The sequence below is a fragment of the Urocitellus parryii genome, chromosome 15, assembly GCF_045843805.1.
Source record: "Urocitellus parryii isolate mUroPar1 chromosome 15, mUroPar1.hap1, whole genome shotgun sequence".
Lineage (NCBI taxonomy): Eukaryota > Metazoa > Chordata > Mammalia > Rodentia > Sciuridae > Urocitellus > Urocitellus parryii.
The window spans coordinates 11,580,247-11,603,024 of NC_135545.1; the positions used below are offsets into that span (position 1 = coordinate 11,580,247).

Sequence of the window (22,778 nt, forward strand, 5' to 3'; positions counted from 1 at the left end):
CTTATCAGGGGATGGGCATATAATTGCAGAGCCGGGTCTGTTTGCACGTGGAATACGGTATTTCTGTAAGTGTGGGTGATTCTGTGATGTGTGCCTTTTGGTGCTTGTAGGTGATTTTATGTGGCATGTGTGCCTCTCTGATTATGTGGGTGCAAATGCAAGATCACACCTCACATATATTACGAGGGACAGTGTTTGCTGTGAAACTTGTGTTTCCAACTCCAAGGTGCTGGGAGTGTGTCTGGAGCCTTAAGAACCCCTTTCTTAGCCCCCATGCCACTCCTCTATACATCCCACAGGTGACCCTGGGAGGCTGACTTCTTCCAAAATGAGCCTCAATTTCTGTCCAGTGAGGTTAGTGGGCCCAGTGGCTTTGGGAGAAATGCAAGGGTGAAAGAGAAGGTGGGGAGGAGACTGTGAGGCCAGGGAGAGGCTGAGGAACATGACAGTGACAGAAAGGGAGATGGTGGGGTAGGGTCAGAGGAAGAGCTGCAGAGACAGGTATTTGACCCTGTGTCTCTGTGCAGACATGTTTATCCACGATTATGTTCTGAGTCTCTGCAATGTGTCAAGACTTCTAGGGGACATCTGTAGAGCTATCCAGATAGATGAAGACCCACCAGGAAGCTGTTACTCGCTCAGGGTGACCCACCTGTCACTTTGATGGGCTACAGTGACAGTTCTGAGTGAAGGAGATGTGAAGATGGTGAGGGAGAGAAGGGCGCTGCCCAATTCCAGTCCTCCCTGAGGCTTGATCTGTTCAGATCAAAGTACTGGAGCCGTGAAGGAAAGGACCCTCCCAGGCCAGGGGCCCCCCATGAATCACTTTCTTATCATCTTTTAATGGGATAATGACATACCTGCTTTGTCCTAATCACCATTTTCTACCCCAACTAGGCCCAACACCCATAGCAAGAAGGGTTAAAAAGCCTGGTGTCATGGAGACAAGGAAGGAAATACCTGGAGTCCCTATCCTTGCCACCCCCAATGACCCTGAAGTCTCAGCTTTCAGACCCTCTCCTTTGGTTCACTGTCTGCCATTTATTCTCTCTTTGGGCCAGTCTATCTCTTCATTTATATATCTCTGTCTTAAATTTTTTTTTTTTTTTTTTTGTGTGTGTGTGTGTGTGTGTGTGTGTGTTTCCTGTCTCTTTACATCTGTATCTAATTTTTTTAAAAATCTGTATCTTGATTCTCCTGCACTGGACCTTAATTTTCTCACTTGTAAAACAGGGATAATAATAATAATGATAATAATCTGATCTCTTAGAAGTGTGAGGAGGAAGACATGAAATAATTATGTGAAATGCTTAGCACAGAACCCAGGTCACAGTAAATTCAGTACAAGAGAACTCTATTATTATTATTGTTTTATTATTTTTATCTCTCCATTGGTATCTGTGTTTTTCTCTTTGTCTCCAAGTGCATCTCAAGTCTCCTCCCTCCCTGGTATCCTTTTGTAGACAGCGCCCTGCCCCTCGCTTCTCTGGTAGGGACGGACGTGGAAAGGGCATATCCAGGCCAGAGCGTCTGTTCCCTCTCCTTCTCTATTCCATGCTCCACGTGAGGACACAGAACACTTGCCCAGGGGCAAGGCCTGGCTCCAATCCCATAAACAGCCTCATAAAATCCTGAGCCCCAAATCTGTCATATCTGGACAGGCCAGTGACTCAGGATACAGGAGGCCAGGTCCCTAGATCTCAGTCTTTCAGGTTCCCCAGCCCACTCCTCTCTCAGACCCAGAAGTTAGGACTCCCCCAGTCCCTCCTTCTCTCGGATCCAAAGTCCCCTGCTTCTTCACGATCTAGGAGCCTGGCCTTGATCTCTCAAGACCCATGGCCTCTCAGGACCCCATCCTCCCTCAAGACCCAAAGATGAGATCAGCAAAGAAGTCAGGTATGGGCACCAGAATCCCCATTCCGGGCCATTCTGTCTCGGACCGCGCCCTCAGTCACCAGGCTCTTCAGTCTCACTTCAGAGGTGGGTCTGACACGTGAGGCATTCTTCTGGAGTCTAGCTTGCAATAAGCTATCCATGACGTCAGTCACTATCATCCAGCCAATAGACGCTCCGCTTCCCACCTCCCCAGGCCACTCCGGACGCTTTCGCTAGTGGGCGGGGCCCGCAGCCCAAGTCCGACGGCGATAGGTTCTCGTACGTGCCCGTCTCCTCCAGTCCTCGCCAGTTTGCCAATAGACTGGGAACGGCTGGGTCCCGATCCAGGTCGGTTCCGCAGAGGCCATGGCAAGCTTGTGGGGAAACCAGTTTTGCGGGTCCAGCCGGGTAAGCCCTTTCCAGAATGACCAGTATTGGGATTCTGACCATAGCTCGGACGGGAAACGGCCAGACTGCGGCGGAGGGGGGAGCTCGACCAGGGCGAACCCATATTGCTTTATTGGAGAAAGTGTCCAGAGACGCATGATCTCGGATCTTCATCCATTCCTTCCTTCCACCCTGAACTTGATTCTCATCTGCCCCTGCCTGCTCTGCTTTTCCTTCCGTTTAGTCCTCCTCCTCCCTTTAATTCCCTCACTCGCATAGCCATTCACGCCTCAATCACCCCCCCACCCATTACTTAAACAAACATTTCCTGAGGCTTCTGGTGTGCCAGCCCTGGTGCTGGGCGATGGTGGTGACCAAGATGAGTCAAGCTTAGGCCCTGCCCTTAAGGAGCCCCAGTCAGATGGGAGGAAGGACATTGATGGGCAGGGGTGTGAAGTGGTGGGGCAGCCCAGGAGAGCCTTTTGGGGGGCGGGGGTTTGACTTGTCTGGAAAGGATTCCCAGAGGAGGAGCCATTGGAGTTGGATCTTGGGAAAGCAGGAGGTGCCAGGCAAAGGTGAAGAGGGTGTGAGAAGGATGTTTTAGTTTGTGCAAAGGCAGGGAGGTGTGCAGGATCATTAGGTGCCCAAGCAGAGGGCCAGTCATGACCTCTAGCAAGGGAACTGTAAGGCTGGAATAGGATGAAGATGAGGCAGTGGGCAGAGGTCAGGCTGGGGTGACAGTTAGGGGTGGCCCAGTCAGAGCTGGGATCAGAACTGGAGGAATGAGATTGGAAGCTAGTGACCCAGGTGGTGGCCTTTCCAGGGACCCAGGCATGAAAGGATGGAGCTTGGATCAGGGAAGAAGCTGAGGGGATGAGACCGAGATTCAGGAGGCAGAAGGAACAGAATATGGGGTCGATGGGCTATGAGACGAGGGGGTGATCTGGACAAGACCTAGTGCTCTTCTCCTTCTCAGGATTCCAGGTGCCATTCCCAGGTGCCATTCCCAGGATGGGGGACAGGAAAAAGGAACAGGTTAGCACGTCATGACTGTTTTGACAGAGATAAACTTAGAGGTCCTAGGAGCAGTGTGTGGATCTGGATGCTCCGGGGAATTTTGGGCTGTGGCCCCTCCCCATCATAGGTCTTGACTTCAAGTCAGTTGTTGGGGTGAATGAGGGCCTCTAAGATGGGGATCCGCTCACTGCTTCTCCTCCCCTCGGGAAATGTCTTCTTCTTTCTTCTTTCTTCTTTCTTCTTCTTTCTTCTTTCTTCTTTCTTTCTTCTTTCTTCTTTCTTCTTTCTTCTTCCTTCTTCCTTCTTCCTTCTTCCTTCTTCCTTCTTCCTTCTTCCTTCTTCCTTCTTCTTCTTCTTCTTCTTCTTCTTCTTCTTCTTCTTTCTTCTTTCTTCTTCTTCTTTCTTCTTCTTCTTCGGTACTGGGGATTGAACCCACAAGTGCTTTACCACTGAGCCACATCCCCAACCTTTTTTTTAATATTTAAATTTTTTTAGCTGTACTTGGACAAAATACCTTTATTTATTTATTTTTTATGTGGGCTGAGGATCGAATCCAGTGCCTTGCCATGTGCTAGGCGAATGCCCTACCGCTGAGCCACAACTGCAGCCCCCCCAACATTTTTTTTTTTTTAAGAGAGAGTGAGGGGCTGGGAATGTGGCTCAGGCGGTAGCGCGCTCTCTTTGAGAGGAGAGAGAGAGAGAATTTTTAATATTTATTTTCTAGTTCTCGGCGGACACAACATCTTTGTTGGTATGTGGTGCTGAGGATCGAACCCGGGCCGCACGCATGCCAGACGAGCGCGCTACCGCCTGAGCCACATCCCCAGCCCCCCCCCAACATGTTTTTAAAAAATATTTTTGAGTTGTTTTTTAAAAAAATTTATTTTTTAGTTGTACACAATACCTTTATTTACTTATTTTCATGTGGTGCTGAGGATCGAACCCAGGGCCTCCCACATGCTAGGCAAGCACTCTACGCTGAGCCACAACTCCAGCCCCTGAGTTGTTGAATTGTTGATGGGCCTTTATTTATTTATGTGGTGCTGAGAATTGAACCCAGTGCCTCACATGCTGCTAGGCAAGTGCTCTACCACTGAGCTACAACCCCAGCACTTTTTTTTTTTTTTTTTTTAGACAGGGTCTCACTAAGTTGCTTAGGGCCTTGCTAAGTTGCTGAGGCTGACTTTGAACATGGGATCCCCCTGTCTCAGCCTCCCGAGCTGCTGGGATTACAGGTGCGCACCACCGTGCCCTGCAGGAAATTGCTTTCTTGTGCTTCTTCATCTTCTGTTCCTGGCAGTATTAGAGCATGTTCCATCATCTCTAAATGTCACAACCCTGCATCAAACTTCTGTGAATTCTCTCTTATCCCTTTTGCTGCCAAAGACTTGTGGTACCTACTGGCCCAATTCCTTTTCTTCTATTTCCTCTTCAACTTACCGTATCTGGCTGCCCATGTCCCATGGCCCTGCAAGGGTTCTGCCCAAGGTGCCCAAGTTCACCTGCTCATTGTTGAGGTCTGAGGATAACATTTCAATCCTCCTCTGTCATAGAACACTCCCTCCTGCCTGAAACTCCCTTTGCTTTACATCCTCTTTCCTGGCTTCCTTCCTTCCTCTCCAGCTGCTCCTCAACCCACCAGCACTTCCCTCCCCTGCCGACCTCTTTACTTGGCACAGTGCCTACTCTTCCTAGAAAGGTCCCAGTCAAAGGTAGTGCCCACACTGCTCTCCTCCTGTTTCCTGGATGCCCCTCTACAGGGTCTCAAAGAAACCTTCCATCTGTGTCTACACCAGCTCTCAGCATCACCCCCTTCACATATATACACTGAGCCTCCTCCCAATGAAGAGACAGCTCACTGTCCTCCTGCTCCCCCTGGCCAGACCTTCATCCTTGCTCCCCTGTAACTTTGTCCATACCCTCAATAAATCCTAATTGTCCAACCTCAGTTATGGCTCTGGGATGTTCTGCCTATACTCCCTACCCTTGTAGTCCCTGTTCCAGCTCAGGTCTTGCCCTACCTCATCCCCAAGCTCCTCCTCTGCCTCCAGGGGTCCAGTCTTGCTTTCAGTCCATCCCCTAATGCCCCAGCAAGCTCTTCCTGTGCTGGAACTGATCCTGGCCCTTTCTTCCCTAGGGTGCTTCTGTGGCTGCCCATTGCCCTCTAGCTGTGGTTCAACTTCACTCCAGGCTCTTCAGGACCTGCCCCTGCTGGCCACTCCAAGCCTCTCCTTCCCCATTTTGCACCTGATCTGGCCAAATGGAGACCCTGGTCACTGCCCACCAGCCTTTGACAGCCTAGCATACTTCTCTGCCTAGCTCATTTGTGCTCATGCTTTAAGGCCAAGCTCTGATCACCTTCTCTTGTGAAACCCTTCCTGACCACACAGAACCCCTAGGGGCTGTAATATCCTGTCTGCCCCTTCACCCTCCTTGAATTCAGGATTGAAAGCCTCTTGAGGACATTTCCTGGGTATAAATCATCTCCACTCCAAACCTGGGGCCCGGCAAGGGGTAAAGCCTCTAGAATTGGTTGAGGGAGGGACTGTCCAACTGGGCAGAGCTTCCATTTCCAGTATTTTGGGTGACCAGTTTGTTTCTGGTTTCCTGCCAACTTTGCTCCAGTTCTGTGGGGAGTTTGGGCCACTGGCATCTCTGGGTCAAGCGGTTTATGTATTTTTTTCCTTGATGGATGCCCACTCTGGGATTGGAAAGGGAGTAGCCTTTCACTGATCTGGAAGAGTCCATCTCACTGAGGGTCTGCAAGGGGAGGCTCTGGGAACCCAGGGTCTCTAGGCGTTCTACCTGACTTAACGCCCAGGGGCCTCGTGTTTGTAGGAATCTCCTCCTCCAATAAACAAAACCCCCACACCCTCCAGGTTTCTTGGTTACCCCCAGCTGAGTCCGATGCTGCCCCCTACTGGGCAACCACCCGCCTACTTGAGAGAGGCCAAGGTAATTAAATATTTTTATTTAGAAAAAAAGAACCGACCAGCAGCAGCAGACGGCAGTAGTGGAGTGCAGGTCCAGCTGTGTCAGTGACCAGTGTGTGTGCGCCCCTCCCCTGGCCGAGTCTCAGCTTCCGGCTCCTGCCCCGCCCCTGTGGTCCCCGTCTTAAGGCACAGCCCACCCCCGCCCACCCGGCCTGGGGCCGGAAGAGTCTGGAGCCCCGCAAGGGCCCCCTAGGCTGGTCCCTGAGCGCATTCACCGCATTCACCACGGAGGCCGGTGCAGGTGGGAACAAGGTCTTTAGTGTCGTCCCGCAGCCCCATCTCCCCGCGCGGCCTGGTCGGGCTCAGAGTGGCGGCGGCGCGGCGGCTGCGGCGGCGGCTGGTGGAGTGAGGATGAGGCGGATGCGCTCCACGCACAGCTCCGCGGCCTGTCGCGTCTCGCGGCACAGCGAAGCCAGGCTCAGGAAGCCGTGCGGCAGGTCTTCCACCACACGCAGCGTCACGGGCTGGCCCAGGGCGCGCAGTCGCCTCGCGAACATGACCGAGTCGTCCAGCATGGGGTCCAGGGCGCACGCCTGTGGGACGCACGTGGGGGCCGACAGACGGTGGACGTTGGGTTGGACAACGGAGAAGGGAGAGGGAGCACGTGGACACGGACATGGGTTGGACAGAGGCCAGAGATATGGGGGGCGGGAGAGAATGGAGGGAACAGGTGGAGTTGAAGGAAGGGTGAGAGGGTGTCACTGCACTCCCTGGCCCTTGCCCTGTCTCCCCTTCCCCGCCCACCCAGAGACCCAGCTTTTCTCCCTAAGCCCCCTGCCCAAGCTCTTGGAGTTCCGCAAAATTGCAAATGGGAAGGACAGCTGGATTCCCACTGTCCACCTTTCTGGGGCCCCAGGCACTGTCCTCTCCTGGTGGCACACCTTTCTCCTCTGCCTGCTAACTACCTTGTTCCCATTCTCCACTGCTCCTCCTGGGGCTCCTGCATCCAGCCCTGCCTCACCCCACCCGGGCCTGGCTGCACCGTCCCAATCCTTGGCTCACCACGATGTGCACAGGTGGCAGGGTCTTCAGCATATTGTCAGGTGCCAGCAGAGGCGACATGAAGGGGTTCTTGACAATGGGTGATGAGTAAAGGGGCATTTGGGTGGCACCCTGGCTTGTGCGCCGTGGGAGGAAACCCTCGGGGAAGGCATTGCTCACCCGGGAGCTACCGTCCTTGGCGCTTAGCCCTTCTTTGGCCTCTGCCTCTTCTCTGGCATCCTCAGGCCGCAGAAAGAAGTTAACATCAGAGGGTGTGGAGGGGCCCAGTGTCTCCACAGACAGCGACATCTCAGGGGTCTCTGATGTCTCAGAGCTGCTCTTCAGGTTCAAGTCCTTCAGTGTTAGAATCTTGAGGGAGTCTGTGCCCACTGGGCCCTCAGGCTGGGCCAGGGCAGCCTCTGACACACTGCGTCGCATTGACTCTGTGGGAAGGGCAAGGTCAGGGGATTGGATGGGGCCACAGATAAGCCTGGCTGTTAGCTAGTGTGGCAGATTGGGAAGGTCAGGGGAAGGGCAGTGGCCTCTCCAGCTGTGGAGGCCTAGGACATTCCCCAGATTCTTGTGCCCCACATTGCAACTCTAAGTGGGTAGAGGGAGTCACAGGGTGGTCTTGGAGGGGCTGGCTATGCTGTAGCGGTAGGGTGTGTGTATAATGACTGGGAAGTACAAGTCATCTTGCCTCTGGGAGCCTCATTTTCTTCCTCTGTACAAAGGAAACAGAAACAGTCCTTAGCTCATAATGCTGGAAGGATATAAGAACTCAATGGAGCAAGCTATATAGGCTTACGTACTACAACCCCCTTTGAGATTCTGTCAGCATGAGGCTTTATTGCCATGCTTGGTGCCCTGTTCCAGCTGTCTCCTGGACCACAGCAGGAGGCTCAGCCAACTTTTTGTGGCTGCTTGACACCAAAGTGTGAATGCATCAAAGTGAGTAGAATAATGAGCAGATCCATAGGGCTTGAAAGGAGGTTCTGTTCACAAGGACCTGAGTCGGGAGTGTATGTTAGATTCCCAGGGACCCCACATAGGTAGCTATATTGATCTGTGAAATTTTCCTTTAGGTTTTTCAGTTTTATCCTCTCCCTTTGAGTGACCAGGCAAGCAAGTACCCAAATGCTTCCAGTCTACCTGCTGTGCCCACCTTGGCCTCAAATTAATTTTAAAACGATGCTTATCATTAGGCCCAGGACCCTACATTTCAGTTTTTATGCTTATGTATCAATCAATGGAGCAATACACAAGGCAGTGTGAGAATAACCAGTTGAGTGCTCTCTGACCCTCTGGAACAGGACGGCTAATACAGGGCATAGGATGCAGCATCTTCTACTGCATGCCAGGTACTATGCTAGGCATTGGACACAAATGGATGCATACAGTCCTCACAGTGACACATGAGGCAGGTCCTCTTACTGTATCCATTTTACAGAGGAGCAAAGCAAGACTCAGATACTGTTACTTGCCCATGCTACCCAGCAACTGGTAGAATAGGGAGCTAGAATGCAGTGTGCACCTCCAGGGGCTACACTTCTCACCTCCGTCCTATAGGGAAAATCCCAGTGATCAACGGTAACATGCCTCCATTTCAATCCCATTTTAATTGTTTTTATGTATATATATTTCATCTATCTGAACATCCCAAAATTAAAAACATTAAAATAAAACACTTAATTGGAATGATTTTTTTTTTTTTTTTGCAAGGGTAGGGTAGTACTGGGGATTGAACCCAGGGACATTCTCATCTTTTTTTTTTTATTTTGAGACAGGGTCTTGCTAAGTTGCTGAGGCTAGCCTTGACTTGAAGTTCTCCTGCCTTAGCCTCCCTAGTTACCTGGATTACAGGTGTGTACCACTGCACCTGATTGGAATGATTTTTTGCATAATAGGAAGTGCATCCCCCCCCCTTTTTTTTTTTTTTTTTTTGGCAGTGCTGGGATTGAACCCAGGGCCTTGTGCATGTGAGGCAAGCACTCTACCAACTGAGCTGTATCCCCAGCCCAATGCATCTAGTTTTGAAGGTGCAACTCCTATTATTCAGAGAACACTGTGGATTTCCTATAGATGGTTGTGCTTTAAAAATCCTTCAAATATTATGGTGGGGAAAAAATGGATCCCTGGGATAGAAGTAATTTTTGGCTGCCTGAGGGTCCTGCCACCTGCCCAGACAGGGCTGGGACTTTCCAGTTCCCACCCAAGGTTTGTCCCATCTGTGGATTTACCCACCCTAGCTCCTAGGCCAGCTGCTGGCGGGTTACAAGCTATGTGTGTATGTCAGAAATCCATGGAAAGAACTGAGAAGGGTGTACCCCCAACCTAAGGGCCCAGAGGACTCAAGTAGTTTTTTTTTTTTTTTTAGGAAAATAAATGAAAATTATTTTAAAATTTTTTTGGTTCTTCAGGTGGAGTTCTTGTTGAACATTAGGACAAATGGCATATCTTCAGGAGTAATTTCCCAGGGTTTGGTTTGAAAAGCAATTCCTGGGACTCTGAGATGGCTTAGATGACCAAAAGTCCTGGAATTTCCAGAATGTGGATTGGCATAGAAAGTCAAGCCTTTTTTTTTTTTTTTTTTTTCGTATATTTAGTTGTCAATGGACCTTTATTTTATTTATTTACATGTAGTGCTGAGAATTGAACCCAGTGCCTTACACATGCTAGACAAGCGTTCTAACACTGAGCTATAACCTCAGCTGAATTCAGGGTTTTTTGATAGGGCCAGAGATGAATACTGGGAAGAGCCAGCCGGGAAGGTGGTCTCTGCTTCCCCATGTGCTCCAGGGCTCGGCCCCTTCCCTTCCCTGGGACTTCTGCTGTGCTACGGTATCCCTGAGGGCCACCTGGCTGGGTCCATGGGGGGAGGCCACCACTCACCTACTGTGGGCGCTGAGGTCTTCTGGGACTTTTGCCCACTAAACTCCAGGAAGGAATTGAGCCATGAGGAGGCACCCAGGCGGAGGTCTCTGAGGAGCAGGGATGTGTCCCGTCGCACCAGTCCCATCATGCCCAGTGCCTTCTCATCTGAGTTGGGGTGTTCCTCTGTCTCTGCACCTGCAGAGGGTATGTTGGGGGGCTAAGTTGTTCTCCTCTTTCTAGACCTAGTCCCAACATCCAAAACTCCAGGCAAGTGTACACTAAGGGCCTCAAGAACGTCTCATTGCTTATAAAGGAGCAAGGATTCCCCTGCCCAGTCCCTCCTTCCTCAGGCTTGAAGACTGGGCCCCTGCCCCTGGCCCTGTGGGACCCAGGTGTCCCTGAACTCTGACTCCCCTGCCGAAGGGGGTGAGCCTCACCTGCATAGGCACTGACACACTTGGAGAGCACACTGAGGGGCAGCAGTGGGTCCATGAGGCTCAGAAGGCGGGAGGGAGAGGCAGCGGATTGCAGCATTGTGGCTGGGTAGGCTGCCATGATGCCATCTGGCACCCGTACTCCATAGGCTGCTGCTCGTAGGGCCACAGTAAAGCAGAGATTCCCACCTGCACTGTCTCCTGCAAGGCATATCCGCTCCCCTGTAGAGCCTAGTTGAGGGGGAGGGGGGGATTTGGTCACAGCCTGGCAGGGCAGTGAAAGGGACTGGGGAGTGGGACCTGGGCTAGGAGAACTGGGCCCTTGGAGATGGGGTGTGGGCTTTCCCAAGGTCTAGGGGGCTGCTGTTATTAAAGATTGGCAAACGGAGGTAGGGATCTACCAGAGGGTTAGGAAGACTGGGAACAGGAGCTGAGGAGATCATTCTGGGAGACTAGGGAGGTTGGGGGGTGGAAGGGCTGGTGGTGGGAAAGGGAAGCTCAGTCTATTTCCGGATGGAGGGGGCTTTAGAGTCTGGGAAACTGAAGATGAGTTTAGGCTTACAGCATCACCACAGCCTGCTCTGTGCCTTACTGTCCTCCCAAGATGTTTGTCTAAGAGCTGGAGAATGGTGGCACACCTGGGCCAGGAGGCTGGCCGGGCAGGGGAGCAGGGGCGCAGGGGCTGGGGCAGCCAGGGGAGAAAGAGGCAGGATGGAGTCTGGCCGAGGGGGAGGCCGAGGAGACTCAGGAACAGGAGGCAGAGATGAAGTGGCTGAGGTGGAAAGTGGGCTGGGGGGTTGAAGCAGGGACCTTGGCAGTGGGGGGCCGGGGCTCACCGAGGAGGGCACAGTGCTTGACAGCCCAGCAGTAGGCAAAGAAGCACTCCTCCAGCGCACGGGGGAAGGGGGCCTCGGGGGCCAGGGAGTAGTCGATGGAGATAATGGGAGCACCCAGCTCCTGAGCCCAGCTCTTGAGGTAGGGCTCATGCGATTTGGAGGTCTGGGCCACGAAGCCACCACCGTGGAAGTGCACTACCAAGGACCTTGAGCGCGATGTCTGCTGGGGCCGAGGCCGAAGCTCCAGGATCCGAGGGCCCTCAGACTTCATCATGCTGTTGAGCTCCTCACTGTCCTGGGGGTAGGAAGGGAGGAGGTGGTGGGGCTGTTTGGGTCTTATCCTTCCAAGAGGCATGCTTAGGGAAACAGGATGGGGCAGGAACCCAGCTAGAGGCTGGAGGGCACCCCGGGCTGGGCGCTGTCTCTGCTCCTGACTGAGGTCAGGGCCCTACCTGTCCTTCCCGAAGGTCATAGGAGATGAGCCTGATGAGGACAGGCCCAGGGCCTGTGTGGGCCAAAGGAGGTGAGATGGTGACTGTGAGCTTGGGGTCAGAGGTCAGTGGCATCTCAAAGGCCTCAGGCGGCAGGCTGATCAGGCGGCTTACCCTCACGGTGGCTGATGCCATGTTGGCCAGAGACTGGAGGGAGGGAACAGAAGGGGTGCTGCAGAGGGGCTGCTGCAGGGGTGCCCCACACACCTCCCTTCCTAGTTTGTCTTTCTCCTCATGTGTTATCCCTGGGCCTGGGGCCCTGTAGTGACCTTCTGTGGCTTTGGATGGGTCTCTGGGCCTCAGTGTCCCATCTGTAACTGGTCCCATCCTCGCCTGGCCCTATGCTCACCGACAGCACCTCGATCTCAGTGATATTCCAGAAGGCTTTCCAGAAGTGCACATCCAGGTTCTGTGTGATCCGCTCAAACTCGGCCCCACGCAGCTCTGGGTCAATGGCAAAGCGGCCACTGGTGAAAAGGGAGCTGGCTGTCACACCTGGGGGTCAAAGTCATGTCAGGGAGCCCTGTGGGTCAGGTTGCTATGCAGGGGCTAGGAAAGAGGGACAGGAAGAGAGGCCATGGGCAGGACCCAGCTGGCACTCACCGAGACCACTCTCATTACGTTTGTAGTGTTCCCCGAAGGACACCAGCCCAATGGAGATGGTCTGCAGGAATGGCCGAATGGAAGGTGTGAACTGTGGAGAGACACTTCTGTCACCCATCCACCCAAGAAGGGAACAAGAACAGGGCAGCAGTGAGGGGTAGAGAGGTGTCGGAGAGACACATCCATTCAGTCAGCATTTCCTGAACTCCTGGGTGCTGGGAGTGGTCTGGGCCCTTTCATGGAGCTGGTATTCTCTAAGGAAAGAGAGATGATAAACAGAAGGATGCCATAGGATGTCAAGGACAACTAATGCTTTGAAGGAAAAGACAGTAGGTGGGAGGGCCACACTGATGAAGTCACTTGGGGTCAGGCTGCTTGGTCAGGTCTTGCAGGGCAGATCTGAACGAGGGGTGGGTACTCCCCGCAGAGGGTGTGGCAAGTGAAAGCCAGGGGGCCAGTATGGCCCGACCAGAGCCAGCCTAGGGAGAGGAGCAGGGAGGTCAGAGATTCAGGGAGGGCCTACGTTGAGGAATTCCTGCAACCTGGGAGGCTAAGGCAAGAGGATTGCAAGTTCAAGACCAGCCTCAGTTTCTTAGTGAGACCCTGTCTCAAAATAAAAAATAAAAAGGACTGGGGATGAAGCCCAATGGTAAAGCGCCTTTGGGCTCAATCCCCACTACTTAAAAAATCGAAAAAGATTGCCAGATGGGGAAACCGAGGCCTAGAGATGGACAGATGGCTGCTGTAAGGAGTGGGGGATGTAGTGGGAGTCTTGGGGAGGGGACAGGAGGCAGTTAAGAACAACAGGGACAGCATCCAAGGAAATAAAGCCTCAGGGGCTAGTGGGGCTTTTCCGTTCATTCAGCAAATGCCGGTCAAGGTCCTAGGTGGCTACACATTGGGCTGGAGCAGGGACTGGGCAGTGACAATGATGGGGAGGCCTCTGCCCTCTTGGGGGCTGACATATTAGAAGGCAGATGCTTTTCTGCACTACAGTGAAGTTGGGCCTCACACAGAAGCTGTCAGCTGGCCCTGGCCCTGGCCAGGGGCCCAACAGGCCAGAGGGCATGGGGATGGAGGGTGCCTGGCCATTGTGGTTGGGATACTGGTTTAGGCGGCCGGAATCTCTTTCTCGTGACTCCAGTGTCATGGCCAGGACACGGGGTGGAGCTGGCTGGCCCTGATGGGCTGATCAGTGTTTGTGGGCTTAGCTAGGATGCAGGATGGTTTCCAGTAATGCCTGGACTGGATGCTGAGGACAGGTGGTCTTGCAGGAAGCCTGGAGTGGTAGGGTGGGGTGGGATGGCTGAGAGACCACTGGGGTTGGGGGAGGCCCAGAGAAGGTGGGAAGGACTACAGGGTCACACAGCTCTACTGCTGGGGTACCCTGATGCAGCCAAAGGGTGGGGAGGGGGAGATGGACTGCACAGGACCCCAAACAGGCAAGTTTGGGCCTCTGTCCTGAGCCTGGTGCCCCATGGTCCCCCACTTGTCCAAGTCCTTAAAACATTTTTACAGAAATCTGAAGGCCCTTGGGCTGCCTTGTTTTCTGTGTGCTGGTAAGCTGAATCTCTCAGGGTGGTTTGGGTGTAGGAGAAGGTCTACAGGTAAGGTCATGCCCAGTTCAGGGAGGAAAGAGGCCAAAACCAGGTCTTCTTCACTGATATCAACTCAGATGGACTCATCAGTCCTCCCCTGAGGGCGACATGAAAATCTGCGATTCTACAGCGACTTAAGTCAGTGAAAAAGCTCAGGGTCCAGTCTGGAAGCTATAGGCTGGCACCTTCCCTCCCTCCCAGAACTCCCATGAGGAGGACTCAAGGGGGCTCCCCATGCAGAACAAGCCTTTGAGAACAAAACTGACCACCCTCCTAGGGATCTTAAAACTTAAATGACTCCAGAGGCCAGACAGGTAAGATAAAAGAGCAAAAGACAGAGGCTAGGGAGGTCAAGGCAGGAGGATCATGAGTTCAAAGCTAGCCTTAGCAACTTGGCGAGGTCCTGAGCAACTCAGAGAGACACCGCCTCTAAATAAATACATAAATATAAAAAAGGGGCTGGGGATGTGGAGGCTCAGTGGTTAAGCACCCCTGGGTTCAATCCCTGGTACAAAAAAAAAAAGTGCAATGAATTTCCTGAGTGTAAGACAAGAGTAGGGTGGATCCTGGTGGAAAAATCATGCAGGGGGCCTGGAAGGCCATTCAGTGGTAGAGTGCTGGCCTGGCACGCACAAGACCCTGGGTTTGACCCTTAGTACCCTCTCCCCCCAAAACACCCACACCCACAGCTCTGCAAGTTAAAGATTTCTTTAACTTGGTGGATTAGGTCCAGGACCATGAGTTTGAGACCCCTGGTCCAGCTCCGAGCCAACTTCCCTTTTCTGCTGGTTTTGCAATCCAATACTGACCATGGTGGTTATTCCATTCCACTATTGGGCCAGGGCAGGGGCCACCAGTGCTTTCACTGTGGGCCTACAGGGGCAGGAGACTCACCTGGAAGCCCAAGCAGCGGCCATAGAAACAGCCTTTATGCAGTGTGACATACTCGCGCAAGAAGTCAGCGGTGAGTCCCTCATCACCCTCAAAGAAGAGTCCCCCTGGCCGGTTGGTAGCCAGTAGACGCTGGGCATAGTAGGCCAGAGCTCGGAGCTGGGTGAGGGCAGCCAGGTAGGCCTCCAGTTCGGCCAGGTTGTGGCTGGTGCGGAAGAAGATGCTGCGGCGGTTGGAAGCCACGTAGCGGGACTTGTGTAGCAGGTGTGCTAGGCAGCAGCGGGCCGTGTGCACCAGGCTGCGGTACCCATTGGCCGGCGTCTCTGGGTCCAGGTCAAAGAGGTGTGCCACACTGAGCAGGCTGCCCAGGGCTGGCTCCAGCCCCAGCGCCTGCTCCCGCACACCTGCAAAGACGTTGGAAAGCCGCCGGGCAGTCTCCCCGGGGCCCTGGCTTGAGAAGAAGGCCATGTTATCCTCTGCCAGAGTCACCAGCGACTGTGTCATCGTCCGCAGGTCCATGCTTTGTAGGATCCGTGAGGCTGTGGGCAGGTGGGGAGCCTATAAGGCTGGCTGGGTCATCCCTTGTTGGCTGGGCCCAGAAGTCTAGGCCCTGTCCCTCCTCCCTCAGGCTCAGGTGTTTGATCCCAGCCCTCTTCCCCTCCAGACATGGGTGTCAGACCCCAGCCCTCTCTTCCTTCAGACCCAGGGGCCCAGGACCCCAGGTCCCTCCTCTGTTAGGCCCAAGACGTTAATCCCTTATCTCCAGGATTCAGGAGTCATCTGGGAGCTTCCTCCCCTTCCTTCCTTAGGACCCATAAGTCCAAGTCCCCAGTGCCTTTCTCCTTTCTCAGAATCCAGGACTTTGAGCCCTGTCTTCTTTTCCTTCGACCCCAGAGTCCAGACCCCTTCTCTCTAGGACCCAGAAGTCCCTGCTCTCTCCCATTTGGGACTCAGGTCTGCTTTCCCTTTTCTCTTGGACCTAGGTTCAGACTTTCTCCTGAGCCCACAAGAATCTGATTCCCTGGTTCTTCATCTTTCCTATGAAGAGGTGATAAACCAGGGGAGGAACCAGCTTGCCCAGGGAGTGGCCTCCTCCTCTTCCCTTCCAGGAATTCAAGACTTTAGGAACCTGTCTCTGTTTACTGTCCTGGGGCCCAGATGCCTCATTGGTTCCAAGTCTGGATGTTTAGCCAGTCTCCCAAGACCCAGGAGTCCAGGCCCCATCCCATCTTTCCTACTTGGCTCCAGGTACCGCCTATAGGCCCTTCCCTCCAACAATATTTGGGAGTGTTCAGCCCCCTGCCCACCTGTGCCCATTTCCTAGACACTGCTCCCCTTCTGAATCAGGAATTCATAATTCCAGCCTTATTTCACAGAGGACTCTCTCCTGTCCCTCAGGTCTGGTTGTGGAAACCCCTCCAAACTCTAGCTCTTTCCCTGTTCCTCTGCAGAATCCCCAAAGCTCAATGTCATTCCTCCCCAATCTGGGTCCCCTGCCTTCAGTCCCATCAGCTTGTCTTAGATTGTGTGGCTGGCTCTGCTCCCTTGCCTGGGACAGAAGTATTCATCACTGCCATTGACCTTCAGCTCAGAGGGGTTAAGTTAGGACTAGATGGTGCAGAGTGGCTGAGTCAATTTGAACCCAGTCCAGAACTGCTACTTAGGCCCAGCTCACACCCAAGACTCTAGAAGCTGGACCTCTAACTCTGACCCTCAAAATCTTGCCCTGACTCCCTACGCTTCAGGGTCCTCCAGGATCTGTGTTCAATCCAGGCACTGTTTTTTGGATGGCCTAACACCCAGGCCCTGGATAAGCTGCTTTTACCCCACTGGTGGGGCTGCCACCATCTGCCTGAAGACAAGGCCCGTATCCTGCCTGGCTCTGGGTTTATGGTCCCTTGCTCTGGGTTTATAGTCCCTTGCTCTGGGTTTATGGTCCCTTGGTCCCCTAAAGGAAGGCTCTCCTCTCCCATCCAGGCCCTGAAATTGGGCAGCAGCCATTCCTGTATCTTAACTGACCATGCACTCACCCCTCCCAGGCCTGAATGGAGCTGGAGCTCCCCGGATCTGGGGCTGCTGATCTGTGGCTAGTGCCAGTAGCAGCCTGGGGTGATAAACCAGGGGAGGGACCAGCTTGCCCAGGGAGTGGCCATCTACTCCACCTCCCACTCAGAAAGGACAGTGAGAGCCACGTGCTATAAACAGAGCATAGAGTCTGCCTCTCTGCCCCTCCTGCCCACTCCCGGCCCACTCCACTGGGAATACTTGCCCCAGGTTCCTCTGCCTTAGGACCTAGGAGTCCAGGCCCCCAGCCCTCTTCTCCCTCAGGGCCGAGGAATCTCAGTCTCAGTCTTGAACACAGTGTCCCCTCTCACCCAGCGAGCCTGCCCTCCCTTTACCCTAAGGGGATTCACAGAGCCAAAGGCCCAGTGATCCCAGGTCCCGCCCCCTCGGCTGGCCCTGGCACAGGCGTCCCCAGCTGTTGGGTGGGGGGGAAGGAGGTGGCCAGTCCTGCCTGTCCCTCCTAGGAGGACAAAAGCCAATTAAGGGCAGTGCCAAGCTCGGCTAGGGGCCTGAGCCTCAGGTCCTACTGAGTGGTGTTCACGTGCTAGACACCCTCTATCTGCTACTACCCGCTTCATCGCCCACCCTGCTGACTGCCGTCCCCACCTCACATATGGGGAAACAGGCTCCGAGAGGCACTACCCACGTTATTCCACATGCTCCTGGCCACCGGCTCTTTTTCACCCCTTAGGCCTCAGCATGAGGTGCTGACTTCTCCACATCTAATGTGTACCCCGCAATGTTTAGTTCTTCTTTCCCGGCATTTTGCACATTTTGCAATTATACATTTATTTTTTGCTGTACTGGGAGATTGAAGCCAGGGCCTCACATGTGCCCTGCCCTTTTTATATTTTGTGAGACAGGATGTCATTAAACTTATGATTCTCCTGTGTCAGCCTCGTGAGTAGCTGGGATTACAGGCATGCACCACTGTACCTGGCGAGTCTTTATTTGTGGACATGTTTGTTGTATGTCTTTCCCAGAACAGAATCAGCTTTGATGGAGCCATGAAGCTTATAAGGTATGGGGTTTGGCTCTTTAGGAAGAAGAGTATGAAGTTACTTATACAAAATTAGGGACAAGGCCTTGAAGGAACCTGTGCAAATCAGAGGCCCTGAGGCCCGGCATCACTCGGTCTGGCTGTAGCTAAGTCCTCTTTGTCTCTGCCCTGGACTGTCATCCCCATGAGTACAGGGGGTGGCCCCAGGGCCTGTCATGGGGCCCAGCACATAGTAGGTGCTTAGAACAAACCTGAGGGAAGGGAAAAAGTGAAGATTGGGGCCAAAGTGGGGGGGATGGGAGCTCGAGAGGGGGCTGCAAACAGATGGACAGACTGGGGCCTTCGGAAGCAGTTAAGCCTAGTGACTGTGACAATGGGATGTGACCCAGTCACTTGGCAGGTGATCCTGGATGAGTCCGGCTTCCTCATCTGGCAACTTACTTGGACATTCTGTCCATTCAGACTGGGTGACATGCTTTATAAGCAGCACCCATGGGTGGCATTTTTTCTTTTTTCCTGGTGCTGGGGATGAAACCCAGGGCCTTGCAAAGGATAGGCAAGAGCTCTCCCACTGCACTGCACCCCCAGCCTCTTTTCCTTCCTTCTTTTTATTTTTTGTGGTGTTGGGGATCAAACCTGGGCCTCATGCATGCTGGCACATGCTGTATCACTGAGCTACCCCCAGCCCAGTGTGGCATTTGCTGTGTGGGCTTGCTCAATCTCAAGGAAACAGTGGGTTGGGTTATTTTTCTCTGTGGCACTTGTCACAATCTAACCTATTTCCACAGTGGTTTGCTCTGTCTCCCTCACCAGCTTCTAGGCTCCCTGCAGCAGGACTTTCTGTTTCAGTCTGGCCTGGGCAGTGCCAGGTACACCTGGTAAATATCACCTGACACTATGATCTCTCTCTTTCTAAGTGGGAGATAGGGATCTTTGTTAAAAACGAGGAAAGGCACCAACACGATGAGCAACTAACACAAAGCAAGGGAGAAGGGGCTGGATCCCAGGCCACGGTGACTTCAGGCCCTGCCCTTTGCCTTGCTCGGGGCAGTTCTGAGGCCAGGCTGCCGGGAACCAGGAAGACGATGCTGAGGTTGCCAGAAGCTTGCCAGGAATCCCAGGCAGAAGGCACTGGGGCAAGGGCAGGCCCACTGGGGCCATGGGTGAACATGGTCTGAGTGGGGCAGAGGTAGGACCAAGGGAAACTGGCAGGGCTTCAGCCCAACCCCTGACTGAGCTCCAGCCCTCTGCCCTAAAAAGTCCCTGGACAACTGGACCCAGTTGGGACTTTGGCCCTGGGGATAGATCGGGGTGAGAAGGACAGTGGTAAGGGAGTAACAGGATGAGGATAGGTGGGGTCTGGAGCCTGCCAGGGGAAGGCCTAGGATCCTGGAATGAGATGGGTGTGGGGGATGTGGGGGTTGTGACCCTCCCTGAGTATCTGCCTGAAAGGGCAAACTGGGCAGCACTGTTTTCTTCACATGCTCTCCTGGAAGTAACTGGTGCCACCCTCCCTACAACCCATGAGGTGGGCCATTATTATCCCTTTGGCAGATGAGAAAACAGGTGAGGGTCACAGGCCAGCAAAGGGCAGCTCCTGGACAGTGCTATGGTTTCTGCTTGTGTTTCTGAGTCTCTGTGTTGCTCCTTCTGTCTTGGGGGTTCACATGTACATGTATATATTTGTAGGTGTGTGTCATGGCCAGCTGTCCACATGTATGTGTTGGCATTTTTTCACGTTTCTTGGTATGTCTGAGCTTTGTGTGTCTGTATACGAGTGTCATGGCCCACGTGCATTTCTTAGCCTGTGAGTGTATCTCTATTCCTCTCGGCTTGTGTGAGCATGTTTGTGTATGAATGAATGAATATACACATTTGGGTGGATCCTAGTCTCCTCGTGTGTGTGATGAGAACAGACTTCTCCTGATTTGCTCAAGCAGAAACCCAGGGTGTGATCTTGGCTATTTCCCACCCCCATCCAATTCGTCACCCAGTCCTATTCACTCTACTGCTATAACCTGGCCCTCCCACCTCTACTGTCTCCTTGGTCCACGCCAGTGCATCCTCATCTGAATGATTGTAAACCTCTGTGTGAGTTTCCATTTGTTCTCCACATAGCAACCAGAGGATCTTTCTAAAACATAAATCTGGCCACATGCTCTCAACCCTTCGATGCCTCATGCCTTGCTCTCAGGATAAAGCTCCAAATCCTGGACATGGCCTTTCAACCAGGTACCATCCTCCCTGCTTTCCCTGCCTGCCCAGTTTCCTGTTGCCATCCTCCCCCCTCTCTGTGATTCCTCTGTGCTGTCATGTGCTGCTGCCTGGAACCTCAAGGTCTTTGTCCATGCTATCTCCTCTGTGCTCCCTGCCCCCACTTGCCAGCAGTTAGTGCTGCCCATCCTTGGGTCCAATGTCACCTCCTTTGGAAGCCTCCCTGTTTCATATTTCTCAGGATTTTTTCTTTATCTGTCACAATTTATAATAATGATCTTATTTGATTACATCTCTGTCTATAGCTCCACTGGGAGTCTGTCCTGGTCACTAAGAGCCCAGGTGTGGTACCACTAGGTGTTCAGTGAATGTCTGTTGAATGAATCTGTGCGACTGGGAATTTTGGGGTCGGATACACAACAGCAGCAATCACCAACTCACACACTTCTGGGCTGAAAAGACTGAGAGCAGCCATCTTGTTGCCTTCACTGGCCAGGTAAGTACAATCAGGTGTTGTCATTTGAGAAATGGGTTGATTATAATGACACTAGCCTCATCTAATTACTGACAAGATCAAACTGATAATAAGAACTACTCCAGCCAGCCCAGACACCCAAGGGTAGGGGTGGGGTCTGATTCATCCATCTGAGGCCTGGCGCCAGGGAGGGCCTCCAGAAATGACAGGCAAATCTTAGAGCTCGAGGGAATGAGCCTTTGTGTGTACGTAGGTTCATGGGTCTGTGACAGGACTGACTGAGCCCAAGCAGATTCTTTCTGACTCCTCAAGACAACCCTAAGGTAAGCATGATTATTAATATCCTTGTATTACAGTTCATGCATGCCTTCACTTATTAATCCAATAAATATTTGAGTACCTATGTGCCTGACATTCCAGGCTCTGGCATTATAGGGCAAACAAGGCAGACAGAAAGAAGCCTACTCTTAGAGAGCTCACTGGCTAATGGGGACTAACAGTAGCAGTCACCTCCGTGTCTCCTGAGGGCTTGCTGAGTGCCAAATGTTATACACTCATTTGAACCTCACAACAGTCCTACAAGTCAGGCACTCTGATGGTGATGCTCATCTTAGAGCTCAGGAAAAAGGCTGTTGCCCAATATGTCACAACTCTCAGAACGAGGAGCCAGGTCTCCAATACTCAGGTGGTTGTTTTTGCAGTGCTGGGGATGGAACCCAGGGCCTCAGACACACACTAGGCAAGTACTCCAACACCCTGGTTGTTACCCATAATCTGTATTGCCTCTGGGTATGTGTCTGTCTTGCTTATGAGGCTCCTGTGTCTTGTGGGAGAGTGAATGTCCTGAGACTCCAGTCTGAACTCTCAGCCTGTCTGAGCTGCGTGTGTGTGTGTGTGTGTGTGTGTGTGTGTGTGTGTACACTGGAGCCAACTGCAGTTCTATCCTTGGCTAATGCAGGCAGGGAGCATGACAGTTTGAGGTCCCTGGGGCTGAAGAACCATGTCAGTTTCTTTCTTGCTTAGGAACTTCCCACAGATCCTCATAGAGATTGTTAAAAGACTCAGCTGAGCCAGGGCTTAATGCCCTTGCCTGAGGCTTTTAGCATCTCCATTGGTCTGTTTTCTCCAGCCTCTAGAGATCTAGAGAACCCAATGCTACAGCCCTCCCTCCTTCTCCTTAGGGAGGGCATGAAGGTCCAAATCCAAACTAGAGACCCTAGTCCTAGAAATGGTGGGCGCTGGGAGGTTAGGCCCCAGTGTAGCTGGGATGACCAGGTGGACCGACAATGAATGGACGAATGGATGGACTGAGGGTGGGAGAATGGGGCTTTGATGAGCTCAACTGCCCCCCCCCGCCCCGCATTTCCAATGATGACACCCTTTCCCCGACTCACCCCTAAACTTTCTCTTTGGGTAACAGCTGCTAGACCCCTTACCCTTTATCTTCTCAAGAGTGCTGGTGACCTGAAAACCAGCGCTTGAACCATTTTCCAGGCAGAAACACTAAGGACAGCGGTTGCCCTAGGTCACACGGGAACCGAGGTCCAAGAGACTCGCATTCCGGACTCTGCGCCCAAGACGGCAGTAGGGCGCCCGGTAGTCTCTACGCCTGAGTGGGACATTCCACTCTCACCTCTCCCCTTCTCATAGTGGGTCGTCCGCCCCGACGCAAGGCGGCAATGGGCCAGTCCGTGGTTCCCCCAACTCTCGTGGCGGTGGTTCTGTCTACTCGGTCCCGAGAGCCCCGTAGGGTGTGAGGTTCTTTCCGGGCTACGGTCGGTGCCCGCGAGCTCACCTCTGCCTTTGTCTTTTCGCCACCGCCGGCGATTGTGGCTCTTCGACCCCTCTTTGCCATTCTTCGAGGTCTCCTCGGATGACTCCATCAATTCTCTGTGATTCCCAAGCCGGACCCAATACTAGCTGCCAGGACCCGCCCCGAGGGTCAATCCTCGCTACACACCACCGCCGGGCCCCCATACCAACCAATCCCGGGCTTGCTGCTCTTTGGGTCCCGCCCTCTGAGCAATCGCGGTCGCTCTCCACTG

The 22,778-nt window shown here is 53.1% G+C and overlaps 1 protein-coding gene across 6 annotated transcripts; it reads right to left on the minus strand.

Annotated features, from left to right (window-relative positions):
- Positions 1 to 6,304: 6,304 nt before the first annotated feature.
- On the minus strand, positions 6,305 to 22,637 carry Lipe (lipase E, hormone sensitive type). Of its 6 annotated transcripts, none has more exons than XM_026403849.2 (11): positions 22,529 to 22,637; positions 14,984 to 15,519; positions 12,492 to 12,582; positions 12,238 to 12,383; positions 11,850 to 12,035; positions 11,398 to 11,692; positions 10,565 to 10,792; positions 10,146 to 10,322; positions 7,954 to 7,977; positions 7,275 to 7,696; positions 6,305 to 6,805 (listed from the first exon to the last, which is right to left on the minus strand). In XM_026403849.2, the coding sequence occupies exons 1-11, from the start codon at positions 22,614 to 22,616 to the stop codon at positions 6,575 to 6,577; spliced, it is 2,424 nt and encodes an 807-aa protein (XP_026259634.1). In that variant the 5' UTR covers positions 22,617 to 22,637; the 3' UTR covers positions 6,305 to 6,574. The 6 variants fall into 6 exon arrangements, with proteins under 6 accessions (XP_026259634.1, XP_026259639.1, XP_026259637.1 ...); XM_026403854.2 differs by lacking the exon at positions 22,529 to 22,637 and adding an exon at positions 22,367 to 22,517; XM_026403852.2 differs by lacking the exon at positions 22,529 to 22,637 and adding an exon at positions 17,250 to 17,349.
- Positions 22,638 to 22,778: the final 141 nt, after the last annotated feature.